Here is a 22,118-nt window from a genome sequence, read left to right as displayed (position 1 = left end):
GGCTGGAGCGACTTTGAAGGTCCCTTCCAACCCAAACCGTTCTGTGATTCCATGGTTCTATGATCATCCCCTACAACCAGGAGCCCCGTTAAGGTGCAGGGCGTGCTGTCCTGCTGACAGGGCTCTGCAGGCACTCTTGGTGATCTAAGGGACCACAGTTGGGGAACTCCTGCTCCAAAAACCTCCTGGCCGCCCCATGGTCTGCTAGATGTGTCCTCCTGGGAGGACGAGCCAGTTCTGCTGCACTTCACAGGCTCTCTGCAGAAAGACATCAACAGCAATTTTCTGCTTTTCCACTGGCCCCTTATCGACCCACTGTCGCAAGGCTTTCAGGAAGATGCTTGAGATAAGATGCATGGGACAGCTCAGCTGCTCTGCATGGGGAAGAGTCACGCACTTCTCTGAGCTACAAGCAATTGCTACAGCTCCAGTCTCCTTATTGTCACAAGGCACGGGGTGGTGAAAACAGCCAAGAGTGGGGAAAATGCAAGTACAAATGAGGGTGTGGGGTATGAGTAATTACAAAACACTCCACCAGCAAGGCCAGTTTCAGGATTTCTACAATCTGCTCCCATGAGAGCTCCTCGACCCAGGACATCAGAAGGTCAGCTGAGCCGATCCTGCACCCACCAACAGCTGCACCAGTGCCACCCTCTCTAAAGGGTTACCAAGTCCGTCTCTGGGCATAGCCTGGAGCTAGGGAAGTCAGGTAAGACCTTTTCCTAGAGAAGAAACAAGTGAGCACTTGGAAACAGAAGGCCTTTAGAAGTCCACGGGCATAAGTGGCATCTTCTCTGCTCACCCATTTGATGCTGAGGTTGGCCAAACACAAAGTTTTGGAGAACTTTTCCCTTATGGAACAACATTATTTGTTGGGCTCTGAAAACTCAGCTGCAGCCACTAGCAGTAGTAATTCTCTCCACACGACCTGCTCACACCTCTCTGGGGATGTGGTCAAGTCTTCAAGCCCACTGAAGATGCACAAGGTGCCACCAGCCCATGCATCTCGTGGAAGGGTCCCTCTTCCCAGTTCCCTGACCAGGTCGGCTTGGTCTCAGCCCAGGTGGGAACGTGCGAACAGCAGCCTGCGCTGCTCCTTTAGGAAGAGGCCACCACCATGGGTCACTGTTGGTCCCACAAGCAGCTGCCCAGAGGAGGTGGCACAGGGTGGAAGGAGCTCTGGGCTGGAGCTGCTTGCACTGGCATGGCTGCGTTGAGAGCTGTCTCCATAGGAGGCACTTTCCCTAATGTATTTTGGACAACCTGGAGGAGTTTCTGGACCTCCTGGCTGGAGGTCGACCTTCAGGACCCAAAGGTGGGTGAGAGAGACAGCCAGAGCCACCCAGTCTGCGTGCACAGGGAGACCGAGCCACCCAGACGGCCAGCTTCATCCTGCCCGGCCAAAGACATAATAACCCTGGGAGAAGAGGATGTGATCTCATCCCAAGGGTCCCGGGGAAACACAAAACATGGAAAGAAACAGTGGCGAGACCATTGCGCTTGATTGCGACGGGCTCCACCCTGGCTCGCTGGACGCTCTCGGCTTTCCTGGATCTGGGGAGGTAGAGAGCACATGGTGGCAGACCGAATAGTTGTGTTTACATCCCATTGAAAGGGTTTTTGGGAACTAACAATGCCTGGTCTGGAGGGTGAAGGAGAATAACAAAGCCACGTGAGAAGGAGGGACCATCCTTCGAGATGGTATCTAGCTTCATTCAGTTATATCTGCCCTAATTGCTTCCTCTGCCTTCTCCACGGGTCCCAGAGAAACAAGGGTGGTATTTCCCCTCCCCTATTTAAAATATGCCATTACGGTTTAAATGCTGGGACTAAACAAGTCCTGTAGCTTTCCAAGAATATACATTCCTGCACATAAAATACTCAATGGAGCAGGTGGGCTCAAAGGCATCGCGCAGCCCTCCCTGTTTGGGTCCATCCTGATCTGCCTCCAAATAAAAGAGATTAAAGAGAATTTTGTTCCCACCCATACAAGGTGCATTTGCAGGAGGGTTTTGCAGCGCAGCTATGGTGGGTCTGTGTGCATGAATGCTTTTTGCACAGCTGTTTATTTATCTATTGCGTGGCAGGTGCAGATGCATGAGGACATCCATCCCTGTGGGGAGCACGGTCCTACAGACACGTGCCTGTCCCTCCTCTTTGCAGACCCCTGCTCCCACACATTACCTCCTGCCATGGCTCTGAAGGTCCACATTACCCCACACATCAGTGTACCCCGCTTGCTCCAAATCCCAGACCTTTCTCTCAGTACTTCCAGGTCTTCAATCCTCCTCTTCTGGATTCCCAGTTATTTGCTCTCCCCATTTCTCCTTCCTTCCCATGTCCCTGATCCCCTAGTCTCCTCTTTCCCCCTCCTTCCCTGGCACCCCTTCCCTCCCATGCCTGCATCCCTTGTCCCTCCTCCATCCTTCTCTGCAACAAACCACACCCCAGTTTGTCCCAGTCCTGCCAGACTGGAGACCAAACCACCGATTTCTGCAGAACCAGATGGGGGGGGACCAGAAGGGGACTTCTCTGAGGACAGAAGTCCCCTTCACAAAGTATATATTTTCTCCAGTCAGATCTGGCCTCATGGAGCTACCCAGGTGGAGGGGTGGCACGGGGTCAGGATCCGGCCCCCTTCCTGCCTTTGCTCATTCGACAAAGGAAGAATTCTGTCTCATTCTCTGCCTAGGATAATAATCTTAAAAATCCTAGCATCTCATTATACTGTCGAAGACCCTATTTTGACTCAAAAGGCTTTTTAAAAAGTGAGAGTGATTTAAAAAAAACCAAAACACAACACCAACAAACCCAACATGTTAAAAGATACAATTTTCTTTTCCAAACAGCACCACCCTCCTCGCTCATCTGACTGAAGCCAGGAAGGTTTTGGTCTCTCTTCCTCTGAAGGAGACAGTGAAAAGGCGGTGCCCTCTTGAAGTTCAGACGTTAATTACTGCGTTAGAATATTTTGCTAAATTACACAGCATGGCCCCAGGAGATAACAGGCACTAAGAGAAGGGAGGGGAGTGGATACCCATCTACATGCTGCACCGCAGACTCAGACATGGGGGGAAAGCAATTAGATGGGGAGTATTTAACCTCCCTGCACCACCCCCCGAGGAGGCTTTCAGTTAGCAGCATGTACCAAGGCAGGGAAGCGATGGAGGCGTGCCAAGATTTTAAACGATGCTGAAAAGGGACCATCTCCGCCAACCAGACTGGAAGTAGGAGACAACTCCTGCAGAGGAGCAACTGTCCTGCCTGCTGCCAGCCTGATGGGTCTGCTCCCCGCTGCTTTGGTGGGGTACATTCTCCAGGGGTCTGCTCCTGGGCGCTGCTCTCAGTCCCCAGGGTTGGTAATCCGACCATAAAAGCATCTGTCTTGGGTCAGGGCAATGCCCACATCTCCCTTATGGGTGGCAGTGCTCAAGGCCATACCCCCAGCGTACCCCCCACCCTCAGCAACAGCTGGAGGGATCTCCATCAATTGGTCTTGCAGCCACAGCCTCCTGCACAAAGGAGTTCTGCAATTTAATTAGTCTCTCTCTGATGAGCTGGTTCCTGGGGTTTGCTCCAAACCTGCCCCAACAGCCCCGACCCATGCACCCGCAGGCGCTGAGCGCGGGACAGTGCCACAGCAAGGCTGCTCCTTGGAATTCACTCCTGGAATCCAATCCCCTTATATCCAAGCTAGGACATCATGGGTGGACAACGAGACAGGTGAAAAACCTGGTTGGATGGTTGGGCTTCAGAGGGTTGTAGCTATTGGGATACAGCCCAAATCTGCCTGGAGGAGCGACGAGGAGTACCGAGGCGTCTGTCCCAGGACCTGCCCTATTTAGCATCCTTATCTATGACCTGGAGGAGGTCTTCTGAAGTTTGTAGATGACACCAAGCTGGGGGGGACCACTCAGTGTGCTCGAGGATCAGCGGTCCAGAGGCACCTCAGCAGGCTGGAGGAAGGAGTCAAGAGGCACATTCAACATTCCAAAAGAAACAAGCTCTGTGCAGGAGAAGAGCACAGGGGCATGGGCAAGTGGTGGGATAGGGTTATTATGGGGGGCGAGAGGGGGCAGAGCCCACCCTGTGCTACTTGCCCTTGTGGGACCCCAATCAGCAAGGTGCCTTCAGGGGACCACAGTGACATCTCCACCTGGCATCTTCTCAAGCTTTAGGTCCCACAAGCCAGTTTTTCCACTCCTTGCTCTGCTGCCGTAGGCAACTGCTCAGGCTACCTGGCTGTAAAGCCAGGTCTGACTGCTCAATGGCATCATAAAAATAAACAAATGCACCCAAACCAGCACTCGACACCAACCACCTTGGCTGGAACGGCTCCTCCTGGCAGAGAGCTGGCGGGAAGGTGGCAGCTCCCAGGCCCAGAAGTACCTCCTGAGCTGGCATCCCAACAACATCCACTGAGGATGAGATCAAGACACAAGAGGAGCCAAAACTCCTGACACCCCTCATCTGTACCAACTTCTGCCAGAGCATGATTGTGGCTCCCAGCTGGCTGCCATCCTTCCTTCCCTGCAGACCTCAGCCATCACCAAGAGCCGGGCCAGGTCCCTCAGGACCTAGTCCCAGTGCTTCCCCTCCACAGCAGCACCAGGGGATGAAGCAGGAAGGGCAGCAAGCTGGGCTGGCCCATGCCAACCCTGCTGACACACACGCAGCCATGGGCAGCGCAGAGCTGCATGAAGAACAGCCAGCTCCAACCATGCTTAGGAAAGAGCTAGAAAAGGCAAAAGGGGTGATAATCAGTGAACAGTAGATGGCAATCAATATTATTTATTATCTCTACATCTTCAGTAGACAAGAGGCACCTATTGCACCAGGCACAGGGCTCTGGAGTGCTCCTGCTCCGCTGATGGTTCAACCGACATTTGCTGGTCCCTGGTTTTAAACCATTTTCTACGTTTTGTTGGCTCTGTCGAAGGCCACAGAAAAGCAGAAATATGGCCAGGCTGCAAGGATCAAAGTCCCTTGATTATTCTCCTGGTTTTAACTGGGGGACATACACTGTGAAGTGTTGTTGAAATGGGGCTGAATGTGGTCCTCAGTGTTTGGGCATAGGGCAGGGGCTTCAGGGCAGCACGTTCACTCCTCACCATCCTAGAGATGTACAGGGACAAATTTGGTTTTGTGAAATAAAGTGAGGCCAGAGTTGGGAGCACATGGGGTGTAGGGCTGGGAGAAGACAGTAAGACATCTCTTTTGCTTAGACCATCAAGAGCAGGAGCCAGGTCAACTTCCTAAATGGCTAGAAGTGTTTTCATCATGCTAGATAAAAGACTCATGGAGGAACATGGTCCTGGAAGATGCCACCACTGGTCCAACATGAGGATAGCCAGGGCTGGAAGCAGGCAAGGGCCAAGCCCATGGTGCCCTGGCTGCAGCACAACCATCCCTGGGGAAAGCATTTCCCCAGAAACAATGCCCTCTTCCAGCTTCTCCTCAATTCCCCAAAGCTCCAAGGGAAGAATAGGAGGAAAGCTCGCTCTTTTACTTCTATTTAACTTCTCTGCTTTGTTATTCTTTTCCCAGGCTCCCTAAATTTGATGGCTGCAATAATCCTCTGGTTCTCATCTGCAAAGGGCTCTCCTCTGGTTGCCATAAAAATTCCTCCTTTCTCCCAGCTGTCCTCAGTGCTGATCTCTGGGCTGCGCTTGGGTATCCATTTCCCTTTTCCAAGCTAAACTATGCAGTACTCCAAGCAGAAAAACATGTTTTGATCCAAACCACTATCCAAACTTACCGTGCTTCATCAAACCATTTTAACGAGCTGGACTCACGTTTACTTCTCTTGGCAAACCACCTCTTTGCCTAAAATCCCAGCCTTGACCCCACTAGACCTTGTTGTGAAGATGCTGTCCGCACACCCAAATCTCCCCCCAAACCCCCAGAAAGGTTCTGGAAATTAAACATTTTGATTCTTTGGGGATTCAGCTCCTGGGAGATGCAGTCACCATGTTGGATGTGGTGGTAGACCCTTCCTTCGCCCCCTGCCCTGTTTTCCAGCAGGCAGCTCAGGTGATGGGCACGGAGGAGGATGTGGCAGAGCCCCCAGGGACAGGGGCTTGGCATGGACCACGCTTGTGCCAAGGGGCACAGCCACTCCTTTGGCTCCTGAAAGGCTGCCCGGGCGAGGCGGCAGCTCTGACCCAAATTTCCTTTGCCATGATTAAACATCCATTCCCGTGGCTGACATCAAAACACAGCGGTCTGCCTGCTTCCCTGAGGATGGTGATGAACGCTAGTTCGATTAACCAGCAAACCCCAGCATTTATCACTCCAGCCTTGCCTGAAATGAACTCCTCTTTGGATTTTTTTTTTTAAAGCCCACAAAACCAACCCATCCACACTGCTCAATAAATAACACTGGCATTGCCACCCGATGTCCCTAGCTCCCCTTCACCGGGCCACCCAGCACTGATGTCCTTGCTGTCATCCTTGTTTCCTCCTACCCAGCCCAGCTCCACAGCTAACGATGGTGTTAATAAGCTTTTATTTGGGGGAGGGGGGGAAGGAAAGGAGCTAAGTGAGGAAGCTTTGCAAGGGGAAGGGAAGAGACATTCCTGCCTCAGTCATCAGGCAACTTTCCCCGTCCTCTTGCTTACTCCCTCCCTGACCTTTGGCTGAGTCTGCCAAGGCTATAAAGGAAAAGGGAAAAGGAAAAAAAAAAAAAAAAAGAGACAGGGAAACTCAAAAGCAAGAGGAGCTGAAAGGACAGGCAGAGGGAGAGATGTTATCTTGCCTCTGGTAATGATTTATTGTCAAAGGATGGGTGGGCTGAGGCAGAGGGAGTGAAGCATGACTGTGGGCAGCACGAATGGGCTTTGCTGGGGGATGCCCAAGGGGGAAGGAGTTAGGGGCTGAGACGGTACGTGGGGATGTATTTGCTGATCAGCAGGAAGGGGAAAAACCCATGATGAGCACCACTACACCTTGTGAACCTGTCCTGATGCAAATGGAGGTCCCAAACCTTAGTCTGCCCTGGGACACCAGCCCATGTGCTTCATGAAGCTCGCCAAGGGATGAGCCCTCCGCACGATTACAGAGTTTCCACCCCCTCATAGAGCACCCGGCAGGGTCAGCCTGTGCAAATGTCCCTGTCCCCTCCTGGTGCAGCTGGACCTCCTTGGCTGTGTCCACAGCCTGGCTTTGGCTCTGGCAACTGCCTCAGAGCCTGGCACCTATCACTGCTGATAATCGGTGGTTGGGTTCTCCTGGGCTGGCCCTGCGCCTCAGGATTAGCTGACGGCGGTAAAAAACAGTGGCGAGACAAAACCCCATCCCAGAGCCACAGAAGAGGAATGGAGTGAGTCAGGGTCACAACCCCGCAGAGTGAGCAGTCACGGATCAACTGTTTCGCTGGAAGGCTCAGGCTCACCCATGTCAGCTAAGCTAAGAGTCTTCTTCTCTGACAAACGACACCATGGGAACAGAGCTGTCCTGCTAGGGAACAGAGAGATGTACTTTTAAGAACCAAATTTATGCATGACGTCTTGATATCATTAGTAAAGGCTTTTTTTGGAGCTGCCCTGTAGCAAAATATATCCTTGATAACGTGAAATTCATGTCCTTCTGTACATCTCTACATTGTCACCATGTCCCCACATGGTGACAAGAGGGACTGTGTTGGCATGGCAAGGGCAGACCGGAGTGGGCAGGGAAAAATCCTGGCAGAATCAGGGCTGGGTTGTGTCACGACTGTGATGGGAAGCCAAGGGGAACGGGGACTTTGCTAGACGCCAAGATCTTCCCCATAAGGTGACACATACCGCTGTGGGCAGAGATTTTGGGGAAGTTTGGCTATTCTTAGCACCCCTCTCCCACCTCCTTCTCTGGATATGTGTGCCTCGTCACGATGCCCAGACTCCTTCTCACTGCTACACTCACCGTCTGTGAACCCTACCCACAATATTACTGTGAAGACAAAATGTTTATGATGTGCTTGCATTCAGAGAAAACTTCCCATGCATGTAAAAAAGTCATCGCTGGCATTTTCTTTATCTTCCCCTTGCCCAGGGTCTAGGGGAGAACTTATTTTACAGCAAGTTATTTATGGCCTGACAGAAGCACTACTGACAATTTGAGATTCACAGCTCCAACCTCGGGCAGCGAGGTGGATTTTTCTGAGAAAGTCTTCGACAGACAGCATCAGGAGACAAAACCATCTTTAAAACAGGACAGGGGAAAGCCTTCTCCTGCTCTGCTGAACATGAACACCTGAGTTGCCTTTTCTGTTTGTCCTCACCAAGGTTTCTGCCCCCACCCTGAACCACGGGGCAGTCAGGCTCTGAAATGAGCTTGTCAGGAGCTCAGATTCTGGTGCCCCAACCCCTGCGGCAGGGCTGGGTTTCTGCTGCACTAGGTGGGGGGTAAGGACATATGGGACCTCACCTCTCTGCCTCTTCCCTTCCCTCAGCCTGCCCCACCTATTCAGGCGGCTTCACCTGTTTTTAAGAAGCTTTTTAAGCACCTTGGGTAGGGATTTTCACAACATTGGGATTTGCAAACTCAGACACTGGGTTTGCAATCCTGACTGCTGGGCTTTGTGAACCCTTGGACAAAGGGGTTTTGCATGGAGCACGTGTTTTTAATTAGCAGAAACACAATATGCAGGAAAAGCCAAACATCCCGGCAGACACAGGTACTTTTGGGGTGAGAAGTGTTGATGCTGGCAAAGCAAACCTCTAGGAATCGTAAAGCAAACATCTACAAATCCTGGCCACCTCAGCCCTGCAACGCAGCAGCTTGGGTCCCAGGTGGAGAAGGACAAACCCTGAAGGCATTTACCTCCCTGAGGCAGGTATAAATGGGGCAGACAAGGACGCGAAAGGGCTCTCCGGTGCTGCTTCTCATGGTGCCGAAGACTTCGCAGAGAAAGGTGATGAACCCCAGCCAGCGCTCCACGTCCCGCTGCTGCAACTCCTCCCGCATGGTGAAATCCTTCTGCAAGAGGGACAGAGACAACAGGCTGCATCAGCAAAACCGCATCGCCATGGGAGAGGCAACGGCTGTCTAGAGAGAGAATTAGGAGGAAATTGAAACTCAGGGTGGGGGGAGGAAGACAGACAGACTGACTCTTTAGTAACAGTGGGGAGATTACTCAATGCACGCGGAGTGGCTGGAATTTCAACACAGCAAAGCCACCAGAAAGCAGGTATTGTAGAAATACCACCAACCCTTGCAATAACTGCCATGGCTTGCGCTACAGACGGCGTCCCTGTCCTCTGTCCTCCCCCTCGGACAGACATGGTGACTCTTTCCCATATCCACAACCAAGATCAAATAAAAGCAGCAACAAAGAGGTTAAATTAAATGCAGGGGAAATGCAATGAAAGCTGGTGGCCGTGCCAGGCTTGATGGTCCAGGTGGACCTGCCCAGCCTGTTCATTCCAGTATCTTCAGCAGACCCAGTGTCTGGCCAGGGGCATCTTAATGGCCTGGCTGCTCCCTGGGGTCTCACAAAATTACAGCACAGACTGGCTCCTTGCCTGACCAGAAGATCAGGGCAGCCTGAGCTTGGCATTAAAAGGTCACCCTGCTCCTGAGCTGATGGTTGCCATGACCAAGGATTATCCAAATGACCTGATTTATGGAGCAACATCAGGAGGAAGCATGCAGGGAGAGAGCTGACTCTCCATCAGTCCTCCAGCTGGGGAGAAAACAAGGGATTTGCCCAAAAGCAGGGCATGAACAAAGGATGTATGTGTTGGGAATGTGTGGCAAAGAGCAAGGGGCAAGACAGAAAAGCAAATAAAAGCTTTTCTAGAGGCTTATCTAGAAATGTGCCATTTCTAGAGGATGGCACAAGGGAGTGCATCACACTCAGAGCCAAGAGGGTTTCCCTGGGCTCTCAGCAATGCTGCAGAGCTTCTTGCACAATGTCCCACACAACTTTGCTTGTCTGTGTCCATAGTGACCTTTCCTTGGTACTAAAAATTAGTAGACACTAACTAGGGGAAAATTAAAGAACAGGACAAGTTCGTTCTCAGCAACGAGTGTTCCTAGTGTGGGTTGCGCAACATTTGAAATCCAGCAACTAAATAGATTATCTTCTATCTTTTTCATCTCAGTTTATTCCTACTGCCTGAGACAAAGGGCTTTTTGCTCCTGCGAATGCTCCGACCTGCAGCTGCACTCCGCAAAGCCAGGGAGATATAAAAGCCACCACACCAAAGTTCCCTCTCATGCCCTGGACAACATATGAAACAAAGGTAAGTAAAGCAGCTGCTAAAGAAAACCAGGCAAAAGCATGATGATTATTTTCATGACACAACCGTATGCATAGAAGATCCAAGAGAGGAGCTATTTATAAGTTTCATTACAAAAGGAAAAAAAAAATTTGCATATGCAGGAAAAAGACTTGTAAAAGAACCGAGGCACTTCTTAACCAAACAGTGATGACTAATCCCTCTCTCCACCCATTTCTATAAGGCAATTGCCCAACTGTGTCTGCGACTCCAAAGTCAACCTGTAGCTAAATCCTGTTGGGTCTTTTCAGACTCTCTGGGGGAGTTTGTAGAGTCTGTCCTTTCGTTATCCAGCTGGTCCCAGGGCAGCGACAGAGGAGAGAGTTATTTGCCAGCTCAGGTTATCACCCCAGGGTTACCAAATTACTTGAATTTTAATTTAAAAAAGTCCAAGAGAAATGACCTCCTGATTTTTGAGAAATTACAAACCACAAGCAAGAGCATCCCGTGCCCCTTGTCTGCACTGATGGGGACCTCCAGCCTTACCACCCATAAAGTCACCCACCTGTCACCTCCAGCCTGGAACAAAAAGCACCCTTAGAACCCTGGAGCTTTTCACTGATGCCCTGAGACCTCTCGATCCCCTGGCACTGAGCTGTCTCCTGCATCTCATGCAGCATCCCTGCTGTCTCCAGCCCCCAAGCCATCCTGTCCCTCCCAGGCTGGATGCCCCCCGACAGCCCCCTTGTCCTGCCTGGGAATGTCCACGCTGATGTACCCAGGGAGCTGGGCCATGTTTCGAGGTCCCTGGGACATGCTGGGAAATTCCTAGCCACTCGGGATAACCACATGGGCTCTGCAGTCCCAGATTACTGGAAAAGAATAAAAGCCACTGCAGGAAAGTCTCCTCCTTCCTGTTCCTGCTTCAAATATACCACCCCGCTCTGCAGCCTTGCGAGAGAGAAAAATGACTCTTCAACATTTCCTCTTTACAAGAATATTTTCTGTAAAAAAAACCGATCAAACCAACCAACCAAACAAAAAAATTCCATAAAATGACCACCCAACTAAGCCAACTCTCAGGCCTGGGATGGGAGCTGGGCAGGAAGGGATACCACCGCCTAGCACCCTCTTTTTTTCATCCCATGGCACCTGACGGGTGTTGCCACCCAGCAGAGACATCAGTGACCACCGTCCCCCCAGCTTTGCAGCTGAAGAAGACCCTTGCAAAAGAAAAGGGACTGGGGTCCTCTCCCAACCTCCCCAAGTAATGAAAAAGCTAGTGCAGACTTTAATGGACCCCCATGAAGGACAGGAGCAGGGGATGTAATGTGGGATGAATGCAAACATCACCATGAACGTTTTCACCCAGAATGTGATAGAGCAGTGGGAATAATTCTGCTTCACTAGCAGCCTGAGTTTGGGCCAAATTTTGCAAAAAGAGATCATCTGCATGTACTTTGCAAAAGGGGAGGGTGATACAGATTCCTTTGACAAAAGTAGGGAAAGCACCTTGCCAGAGGCAGGAATGACATCTTCTGGACCATGCCTGACTACAGACAAGAGATGGGCTTGCCAGGAGCTGAACCTCTGTGGTAGCTGGACTTGCAGCACCAGGGCTCTCCTGAAGCACCCCGAGATACCCATCCGCTTCGGTCCTGCAGGGTGGTGCTACACCAGTGTCGCAGCACGCATGAGGAAGGTGGCCTGGGGAGCTTTGTTCTTAAACTGGGCTTTCAGACACCCGGTCTGACCAGTACCATGGCACGCACAGACAGGCAAGCCGACACCAATGCTGCCCATGTAGAGGTGTCCTGCTCCCCTGGAGGTGTCCATGTTTGAGGAGACTACTGCTGTCATCTAAGTAATTTGGTCAACAGAGCTATGGGTGCGATTCACCTGGTTGCACATCAGCCGTGCTCCCAGAAGGACCCACATGACCCACCACACTGGGCATGGAGAACACGGAGAGCAACCCAACTGCTTCTCCGAAGAGCATGCAACCAAAATGGATGAGCCACACCAAGAGCGTGGGAGAGGTGAAGAGCTGGTTGGCAGTGAAGAGTGGCTCAGCAGAGCACAAACCCCATGTCCTGTGTGCCCAGGGCACATCTGATGGAGCCATGCCCTGACCCACAGACCTCCACACCACTGACCAGAAGCTTTGAGAAGGCTGAAGAGCGCTGAAACCAGACGGCCGGGTCACTGCCCTGCCCAGTGAACTTTCTTTGCTCTGGAAATGCCTCACGGAGTTATATAAAAATAACCTGTGGATTGGCTTGCCCCGTGCTTAGGTGGTGATGTCAGGGCAGTAAGCAAATTATCTTTCATCAGTTTGGCTGTATTTTTAAACATGAATTGTATTACTAATTTGAGGGTGCCCTGGCCTGTAGATAATCTGGGCGCATTTAATGGATGACCTTCCTTCAGCGCCTATAGATTAAAATAAGATGTATTTATACCAGGTAGCAGGCTTGACCTCCCTTCCCTGCCTGGTTTGGGAGAAAAGTTCATTGGGAAATCACGTAGCAAGGGGGGGATGCCAAGGGGACATATAAAGAGGTCTCATACAGGACAAGTTTGGGGCATAAACCTGAAGGCTAACCATGTTCGGCATGTTGGGCCTCACCATGCATGATGGGCAGGTCTGGGGTGGCCCATGTTCATGCAAGATAGAGATGGGCTATGGCTCAGCCCACACTCTGACATCCCCCGCTGGACCTTTTCCAGGCTTGGCTGAAGCTCCTGCCAGCAAGGGAAACAGAAAATGCTTTGATCTTGGGGCTCTCCACTCTTGCACCCAAGTGAAAGACCGCTCCTCATCTCGATGCAGATGCAGCTCATGCAATGCTACCCTTTCTTGGCCCAAACATGAGACCTCTCCAAAACAAGCACCAAGCTAGAAGATCCAAGAGGACGGGCCGCTCCATGGAAGAGGAGGAAAATCCATCCTCTACCATCTTTGGTGAGCAGCAGAGTCAAGCGAGATGAGAAGCAGCATTTTGCCGTTGGATCTAAGCCCTTGCTCCAGCCCAGACAGCTGCAGCCGAAAATTCATCCCTTGGGAGTTAGCCACACTTTTTTTAAGACGAGTCCCAAATAACTTTTCCCCAGATCTGGGCCCACCGACTCACGGCTGACTCTGTCAGCGGCAAGTTAGAGGGCAAAAGTTTAGCGTGGGATAAAAATGAAGGTTAATTTAAGCATCGCCACCTTCTGATGGAAAAAAAAAAGACACATTTGGGCTTGTTGCTCTGTAAACACAGGGCTCTTCCTCCGGCAGCTCGGCTGTTTACTCAGTCATTGTCAAGGAGGCAGGAAATACTGAGTCAGAAATACTGCACAAAAAGAAATATATAACGCTTAGATATCAGTGCTAGGCGCTATATAAAAAGCTGAGAGAAGCTGTGCTAAATACTTACTCTTACTGGCAATGCGCTACAAAAGGTTGGAGCCTTAAATGGCTCTTTGGAAAGGGCTTGAGAGAAATAAAATGGGTTGGGGGAGGGAGCTGGCAGGCAGGGGCTTTAACCAGCCCTTGTTGCTCTCCTGGAGGAGCACACCAACGCCTGCTCCCTCCCCAGACCCTCCTCGAAAGGTCTACAACAAATGACATTTTGCACGCTTAACATTGCTGCGTTATTCCCTGTTTATAAAAATAATACTTCTATGCAAGTCCCGGCTTGGAGGAGGTTCTGGAGTGCAGCTTTGCTTTCTGAGGGGTATAACCCAGTGAACTGAGTAGTTTATAGCACTGGCATTCAGAAGAGGCTCAGAGGGTGCTGGAGGAACCTGTGACAGCACCAGGGAGAGATCGAACACCTCCAACCATGGATGCTTGGGGTCTCACCGAGCACCTCTGAAGCAGAGCTACCACCCACAGCTTCATCAGGAACATCCCACTCCACACGGACACCTCTACACAAGCTCCTTTGCTGTACTAAAACCACCAGACATGGTGGGACATGAGGTGGGACCATCTGCTCTTCTTCCAACTACCCTCAGCAACACTCCCAGCCTCTCCGCCCCACTCTGCTGACACTCTCCAAGGACCACACCACACTGAGACCACACCACACCATCCCTGCCTGTGCTACTGCAGCACAGGGACAATAAGACAAAGCAGAGTAAGACAACAACAGAAAAACTGCTTTGAACCAACAGCTTCCATGTGGGACGGGGAAACAGTAACACAGGAGGCTGAGATTTATTCCCAGTCCTGTGTGGGCTCCCATCACCTCTGCACCCTGATTTCCCAGCTGGCAAGCGGGAACGATTTACTCATCTTCCTCTGCAAAGCGCTTTGGGGTGTGTGACAGAGACATGCAAATCATGGCAATTATTATTACTCCAACAAAGGAGCTATTGACATTTAAAGCAGATAAAGCTTCTAAATTACGGATGACACCCTGTGCCCAGCCTCGCAAAGGTCCCAACTTCACCCAGCCATGAGGCATTTCACTCCCACAGACTTTCATCACATTGTTTCCTCCAAGCTAGGTCTGCACCAGATGAACATGCACCAGCTTCTTCTCAGGGTGTTTTGGCCACTTTGGAAAGGCAGCAAATCTGACCAGTGGCCTTCAGCATGGACCTGGTTTCATGATGGTCACAGCTCTGTGAACATTTCTAATCACAGGGGTCTCCAAAATGCACGGCATGGTGAAGGTCTAGGTTACCAGAACTGTGACCACCATCCTGTGGGCACCTACCACCCATCAGCTGACCACTAGATGATATATAACTTGTATGAAATGCCACTGGCCAATTCTACAAGAACAACCTCCCATCCATCAAACTGACACAAACGGTGCTTATTCCTCTCAAAAGGATTTGGGCAGGAAGGGGAAAGTAAGGTCAGAAAACTCCTTGTTCATCTAAAGGAGAGGCTGAGCAAACTCCCAGGATTAGGAACATCCGTGATTTTTAAATTCCTCAGGTTTGGGTAACTGAGGCAGCTGATAAGCAGAGCCAACAGGAGCTGTGGTACTTCCCGTGTCCCCAAACAGCCTGCAGTGACCTGAAGCTCCTGCCCCTGGTCTCACCACCGCCTCTCCACCTGGCTCCAAATCTGGGAGCAACGGCAATTACCCACCCCATGTGGGCATCTCATCGCTTGAGCTAGTGACCTCTCTGAAGGCTTTAGGGGCTGCAGAGGTGCAAGCAGTTAATTATTGATTTAGTTGAGGTTTAAAGCACCCAGGTGGGAACATAATGATGGCTGTGCAAACAGAAAAGCACTGCTGTTAGCTAGCAGCTGCTAGAGATCTTTGAGCACTGTCTCAGTGGAAGCTGTGATGACCAAGAGGATGAAGCAGCAAGGGCTGTGTACCATGAACAACAAATATCATTTTGTCCAGGTGTAAAAATCTTCTTTAATGACCCTCTGAGTGCAGAGAAAGCAAAGCGAGGAGAAGAGGCAGCCCAAAGGAAATCCTCTGGTGTCCTGTTATCTCCTTCTTTTCAGAATTGAGATGTGGCTATGTCCTGGGAAGATACTATGTCCCACGGGTCAGCACAGCTCACCACCGAATTGGAGCAAATCTCGTTTCCAGAACCAGAACACATTTCTATCTCCACCGAATTACTAAGGCTTATACCACGTTATCACAGGTCCATTCCTCCAAATCATTTTCAAGTGGGATAATGCCCAGAGCAGAAGTACTCTGGAAGAGAGAGTGGGATGCTCTGGGAGCTCTGGCTGCTTCACCAGAGGATGTTTGCCAGTATGTCCTCCAGCGGTACCCAGGTGACAGCGTTGTCTTCCTTGTTACTTAATTTTTATTGCCGCCCTTCCTATCTAGCACCTTTCTGGGTTCCCAAACACGTGCCAGAATGTCAGCTCAGCTGGATAACAGCAGTTTATCACCACTTTAAAGCCCTGTTATCCCACGGACCCGGACACAATCACACAGCAAAATGTCATCGCCTGCCGCAGCCAGCCCTTACAGCGAGCAGAGGGGCATGGACAGCCAGCAGGACACACTGACACAGGGAAATAATGATACCTTTGAAAGCCAGAAGCCAACCTCTCAGTCCCATGAAGAGAGACTGGCAGGGAGACAAGGGACCACAAAGATACACAAATTAATTTCCTTTCTGGGTTGTTGTCAGAGCAGCTGGTGTGCCTGTTCGACCCAGCCCTCCAGGGCTGTAATGCCCAGAGGCAGCTCCTGCTCGGCAGGCTTGGTCCCCTGGAGTGTTGCAGAAGAACCTCCATTAAGTCCTGTTGCTGCAGGAACCATGAGGCAGCAACGCGCCCTTTGCTCTTGCAAGTGTATGTGGGAAAACCTTGGGTTACCTTTGGATGTTGGCAGACACCGTGAGTCCTCTCCCAGGCAGCAGATAGGGGCAAAGCATCCATGTCCCCAAAACCATCCTATCCCCCAGGCCAGTAAATCCCTCCCTGCTACACAGAGGTGGTAGGAAGACAGGCAATCAAGCACAGTGGGTCCCTGCCCATCCCAGCATCTGCAGCAGGGCATGGAAAAAATGTAAAAATGTATTAATATAAATCTCCCAGCCCACGGGCCACGTTCCCCAAAGCATGAACTCTGTGTAAAACCATGCTGGTTTGAAGAAATCCCCCAGGCAAGTGTATAGAGGATGTTTTATATGGGTGGGGAAGGTTTGATGAGCAGTTTTCAAGCCCTTCCCCGCATCAGGGCAAGGTCTGAGCCCCAACACCATCCCCAACATCTGCTCAGAGGCCAATTCTATGCCCGAAAACATGCCCACTCCATGCCCAATGCCAGCTTGGGGTGGTGACTAGGATGCCAAGAGAGGCCGATGGATGGATCCTGCCTTCAATTGCCACAGCCAGGGGTGTCCTGCCTTGCAGCCCACCGGGATGCGCCAGGGACCAGCTGGATTTTGCCAGCAGGCTGTGCTTTTATTGTAAGCTCTGAACAGGCAATGTGTCCTCTCTACAAGGCAAAGGTGCTAAAAGGTCTATTGGGACGGGCCAAGTTTGCAAAGAGGGATATAAAAGGAAGAAAAGTGGCCATGGAGGCAGGTGCTGCTTTGTCCAGGCACCACAAGTGGAGAAATTCCGCTTGCATTTAAAATGAAGCTGCACCTGTTGAAATTCAAGTCTGCCCAAGGATGAATGAAACCAGGTAGGGAAAAAAAGCAGTCAGCTAACCCTGTTTGCCATTGGGAGCTTTTCTGCACAGACGCGCTTGGTTTATGTTGGCTTAGTCCTATGAGGGATTTTCCTGGGTGCCTGGGAGCTGGCAACAGGATGCTCTCCCTGTGGGATGCTAAGCTCTTTCTAGTGAGTATGTGCTTGGTGGTGCTTCACCGCAGGGTGGGACCACCAATCTGCTGAGCTGGCTGGGGATTGTAGGACATCAAGGCTTGACCTCTGCTTCTCCGTAAGCCAGGACTGATGGATGAATGAAGCCTGGTGGCTTCCCTCATCCCCAGAACCTGCCCGTGAAGTGGAAGACCCCAAGCTGGGTGGTGCAGGGAAGCAGGCAACCTTTGGATGGACCTCAATGCACACAGATAGCTACAAACAGTTCCAAGAGGCAGGAAGTGTTACAGAATCACCAAATGGTTTGGGTTGGAAGGGACCTTCAAAATCCCTCTAGTCCAGCCCCCTGACATGAGCAGAGACATCTTCCACCAGACCAGGTGGCTCCAAGCCTCATCCAACTTGGCCTTGAGCACTACCAGGGATGGGGCACCCACAGCTGCTCTGGGCAGCCTCTGCCAGCGCCTCGCCGCCCTCACTGTCAATAGTTTCTTCCTTCCATCCAGCCCAAATCTCCCCTCTTTTGATTTAAAACCATCCCCCTTGTCCTGTCGCGACAGGCCCTGCTAAAAACTCTGTCCCCATCTTTCTCCTGAGCCCCCTCTAAGTGCTGCAAGGCTGCAGTAAGGTCTCCCCGGAGCCTTCTCCTCTCCGGGCTGGACAACCCCAGCTCTCCCAGCCTGTCCTCCCAGCAGGGGTGCCCCGGCCTCTGACCATCCCCGTGGCCTCCTCTGGCCCCGCTCCAGCAGGTCCAAGTCCTCCCTGTGCTGAGGACCCCAGAGCTTTACTATGGCCAGAGATCTCGGCTTTCTCCTTTAAAAGAAAGCAAAAAAAAAAAAAAATAGAAAGAAAGAAAGATGGATGCATGAAATCATGGTGGATGGGAGAGCACAGGGTGTCATGCCTGGCAAATTCATCATGGGATGGGTTTTCCCTTCATCTTCCCAGAGCCTGAACCGCATGGGTGAGGAGGGAACCGGAGGAGTTAATGGACTACCAGTCAGAGATATTTGTGGCACCCTGAGTTTGTGTAAAGTTTCATACCGGGACCCTTTTCTAAATTCTTTTGGTCATGGGAGAAAACATTGCAACTGTTTAGTCTGCAGGGAGGTGATGGCTCTGGCCCAGCACTCAACATCACTGAGCAAACATGCTGGAAAGCAAAGGGGCTGACACCCCTCTTGTCTCCTCCCTTGCTTTTCACTCTGTCTCTTCCACCACCATGGCCAAACATCTGATGGGCATCAGGGTTGGTGCCGAAGCTCCCTGCTGGAAACACAGCTCTGGGCTGCCTGGGATGGGGGACAAGCCACCACTGAAAGCCAGGACCTGGAGGTGAAGTACCAGTCTGCTAAACAATATTATTTACACAAAAGAGTTCAGAAAATCTTTTCTCAGGGGCTAATACTTACGAATCCTATGAAGCCAGGGAGATTCTGCTATAGGAAATGTATTTGGCTATTTTGTTTCAGATGGATGTAAAAGATGCATGAATCTTCTCTGCTTATCCCCTGAAGCATGGAGGTATGGAGCACCAAACAACACCTCAAAGCTGCCTGTCTATGCCAGAACAGCTGAGAGTACAGAAAAGAGCTGGAGAAAACAACAGTAAACTGCAAAATGCCGCGATCCCTCCAAACTTTCTTTCTTAAAGGGATACTCATGATTACCGCGGCACATTTTGCAGCATTGGCAGAGTGGCAGACTGTCAGCATCACCACGTAAGACCACTGGAATATTAGAGAGATGCAAGGAAACAGACCTAACTCTTATCAATGAAGCAGAAACGGAAAGGTTTTCTTTTTCCAGCCTGACACTACTTCCTTAGCCAGTGCACACTTTGCTCTCACTGTCTTCCCCTCCAGTTCCTGCTGCTCCTGGGCTAGGGGTGATATTGCTGGGTTTGGGTTTCCAGTGCTGCCAGAGATGCTCCTCCTAGCCCTTCTTTATTAAAAAAATAGTATGTAGAGCAACAGTAATGAAAGACAGAAAGACAGAAAGACAGAAAGACAGACAGAAAGACAGAAAGACAGACAGAAAGACAGAAAGACAGACAGAAAGACAGAAAGACAGAAAGACAGAAAGACAGAAAGACAGAAAGACAGAAAGACAGAAAGACAGAAAGACAGAAAGACAGAAAGACAGAAAGACAGAAAGAAAAGTGGAGGAATTTATTACTGGGAGGGGAAAAGGAAGCACTGGGTTTGGATGCTTGGCAAGGGGGGAAAGCATGGGGGGCCACCCAGGGGTGGCAGCACTGCTGATGAGACCAGAGGACATGTCATGATGGGGTGGCATCATCTAGCCAAGCAACATTTACTCATTTACTCCTGTCCTCAAGACTCAGATGCTGTGTTTCGCACCGGTATCAGCCCCAGCCAGGTGTGGGACAGGGATGTGAAACAATTCTCATGTGCCTCATTCCTGACCCGCTGCATATCCTCCAGCACCTCTGCTCCTGGGACTCACCTCACCAAAGCCACTTCACACCAGCATTTTGCATTTGCTTGTTTAAATGTCAGCAGCAGGAAAAGATGAGGCTGTGCAAAATGATACCCACAGGGGAGGTAAGAGAGATGTGGACTCCATGGCAGCACCGATTCTCCAAATCCAGATTTTGACAGGTAGGTACACACAAACATCCAGCAGTGAAAAAACCTGAGCCTAAACCTGGCCAGGGGATGCTGAGGGTGCCCATGCTGTGCTACCTACGCTGCAGGTCCCATGGGACCATCCCTCCGAGGTGCCACCACAGCAGGCCAGCTGTAAAGACCAGCCAAAATCCGCTCGGGGCAGCCTGGGCTTGAGCATATCAATCAAACTCCCTCAGCTGGAAACTAAATTTGTCATAAATTCTTGTGGCTCAGCTAGAAATCCTTAAAAAAGAAGAGATTTCCTGCTGACAAGCACAAGAGCATCCCCCATATCCCATAGCCGAGTGACGCCAGGGATGGGCAAAGCACAAGCTATCCCATTTTTCCCCCCTTCCCAGGAAAAAAGAAAAATAGGTACTGTGCTCTCCAGCATCCTTTTAGCCAAACCCCAACTCTGGGGTGACGCTGGCAACTGCATCTGCTCTGACCTTGGCTCAGGAGGTGAGGTCCCCCTGGCACCTGCTTCTCCAGCATGCTCCTCTGCCAGAAGGATGCTTCACCCCCTAGCAAAGTGACAGGGGGATGTGGGGGTTTGCAGGATGGGTCCCAGGCAGGGCAATGCCTTGCAGGGTCCCAATGAGCCTCCAAAAAATCCTGTCCCCAGGCCAGGTAAAGAGAACCAGCAGGGCTGGAGATGGCAAGGCGGCTGTGGGTAGCAGCAGGAGGGATCTTCCAACCCCACAGCATCCTGAAATCCCCACCTCAGGGCGGCTGCAGCAGCCTGAGCCGGATTTATGCCAGAGTAGGCAGGAGCAGATGGTCTGGCGGGAAGGTGCCTTAGGCTGGCTGAATCCCTGGGCTGGCAGGAACATGCTCCCACATCCCGGGACTGTATTTGAGCCTTTCAGGAGAAAACAGACAGCCGGAGCTGATGCCAGTCCAGCCTGGTCTGAGGGGATCTCAATGCTGAAGTGTCCCCCCTTCCTCCAGCATAGCGGGTGCAAGGGTGTCCTCAGGCATTTCCTCACCTCTCATTCAATGGATAAATGGATTTTGAGGTTGTTTAGTTGTTCCGCCCCTCCCCCGCCCCCCCCCCCCCCCTTTCTCCTACCAAAGCCTCAGGGGCACCCTGTGTGGCCCTGAGCATCCTCATCCACCAGCAATGGCTGGGAGCAGCTAGGAGCCCACCCCACGGGTCACTTGCTGCCCAGATCTGGCCCAGAGCTGCAGGCAGGCTGTGCAGTCTGCAGTCTCCACCTAGAGCCCGGCAGAGCCTCTGCTCCACACTGCTTCTGCGCTACAGTCCATGCACAGGCTGTGCACGGGTCCCACCAGCCAAAGGCCCCTGGTCTGAACCTGGCTGTACTTTGAGCAGGCAGCAGCTCAGCCAGGGATGCTCACGGGGATGCTGACACTGCTCACCACCATACTGCAGGACCGAGAGGAACCTCTGCTAAGTCCCACCACCACTTGAAGATGCCCAGATAGGTCATTCACTGGCCAGCGGAGATGATGGGACACCAAGTACTATCCCTAAGGTCACATCACATGCTGGAGCAGGGGCTGGTCCCCACCATGGCTGTGAAGCCTTGGCCCCTCCAGGGTGAAAAGGAGCCAGGAGAAACCACACACAACTTATTTACGGAGTAAAGCTGACGGCTATTTTTTCACGACACACCTGAGCATTGCAATATAAAAATCTTACCAGTGCACTGAATTCAGGTCAAATATGCCATTCTTTCAATCCTAAAGGCTTTATTGTTTTCTGGGTTTTCCTTTTTTTTTTTTTTTTTAACACAACTTAGTCCTAGTCCTGCTTACCATCAATCTCTCAGCTGCACAATGCCCTGCTACTCACAACTCAACACCTTCTCTGTGCACAGCCTCAAGCCTGGCTGTGTTGGATGGACTCCAGCCCCTGGCTACTTGCAGGGCAGTGGGGAGGACCCTCATGGCATCCCCCTGTGCTGCCCACTGGTACATCAGTGGCCCTAGGGCCACCTCCAGCTGCAATTCAGCTCCTCAAGTCTGTGAGCCCTGAAACCCACCCCTGGGCTTGGGCTG

General features: G+C 51.4%; 1 protein-coding gene across 5 annotated transcripts in view; it reads right to left on the bottom strand.

The window, feature by feature from the left end:
- The window catches only part of CTIF (cap binding complex dependent translation initiation factor), a 141,254-nt gene that overhangs the window by 7,666 nt on the left and 111,470 nt on the right, over positions 1–22,118 (bottom strand). For all 5 annotated transcript variants that reach the window (XM_055791291.1, XM_055791292.1, XM_055791293.1 and 2 more), the window contains one exon: positions 8,803–8,958. In XM_055791291.1, coding sequence (XP_055647266.1) covers positions 8,803–8,958 — 156 coding nt within the window. The remainder of the gene's footprint in view (positions 1–8,802; positions 8,959–22,118) is intronic.

Source organism: Falco peregrinus, chromosome Z (genome assembly GCF_023634155.1).
Source record: "Falco peregrinus isolate bFalPer1 chromosome Z, bFalPer1.pri, whole genome shotgun sequence".
Classification (NCBI taxonomy): domain Eukaryota; kingdom Metazoa; phylum Chordata; class Aves; order Falconiformes; family Falconidae; genus Falco; species Falco peregrinus.
The sequence above is the reverse complement of the archived record's forward strand: the minus strand, read 5'-3'. Positions and strand labels throughout refer to the sequence as shown.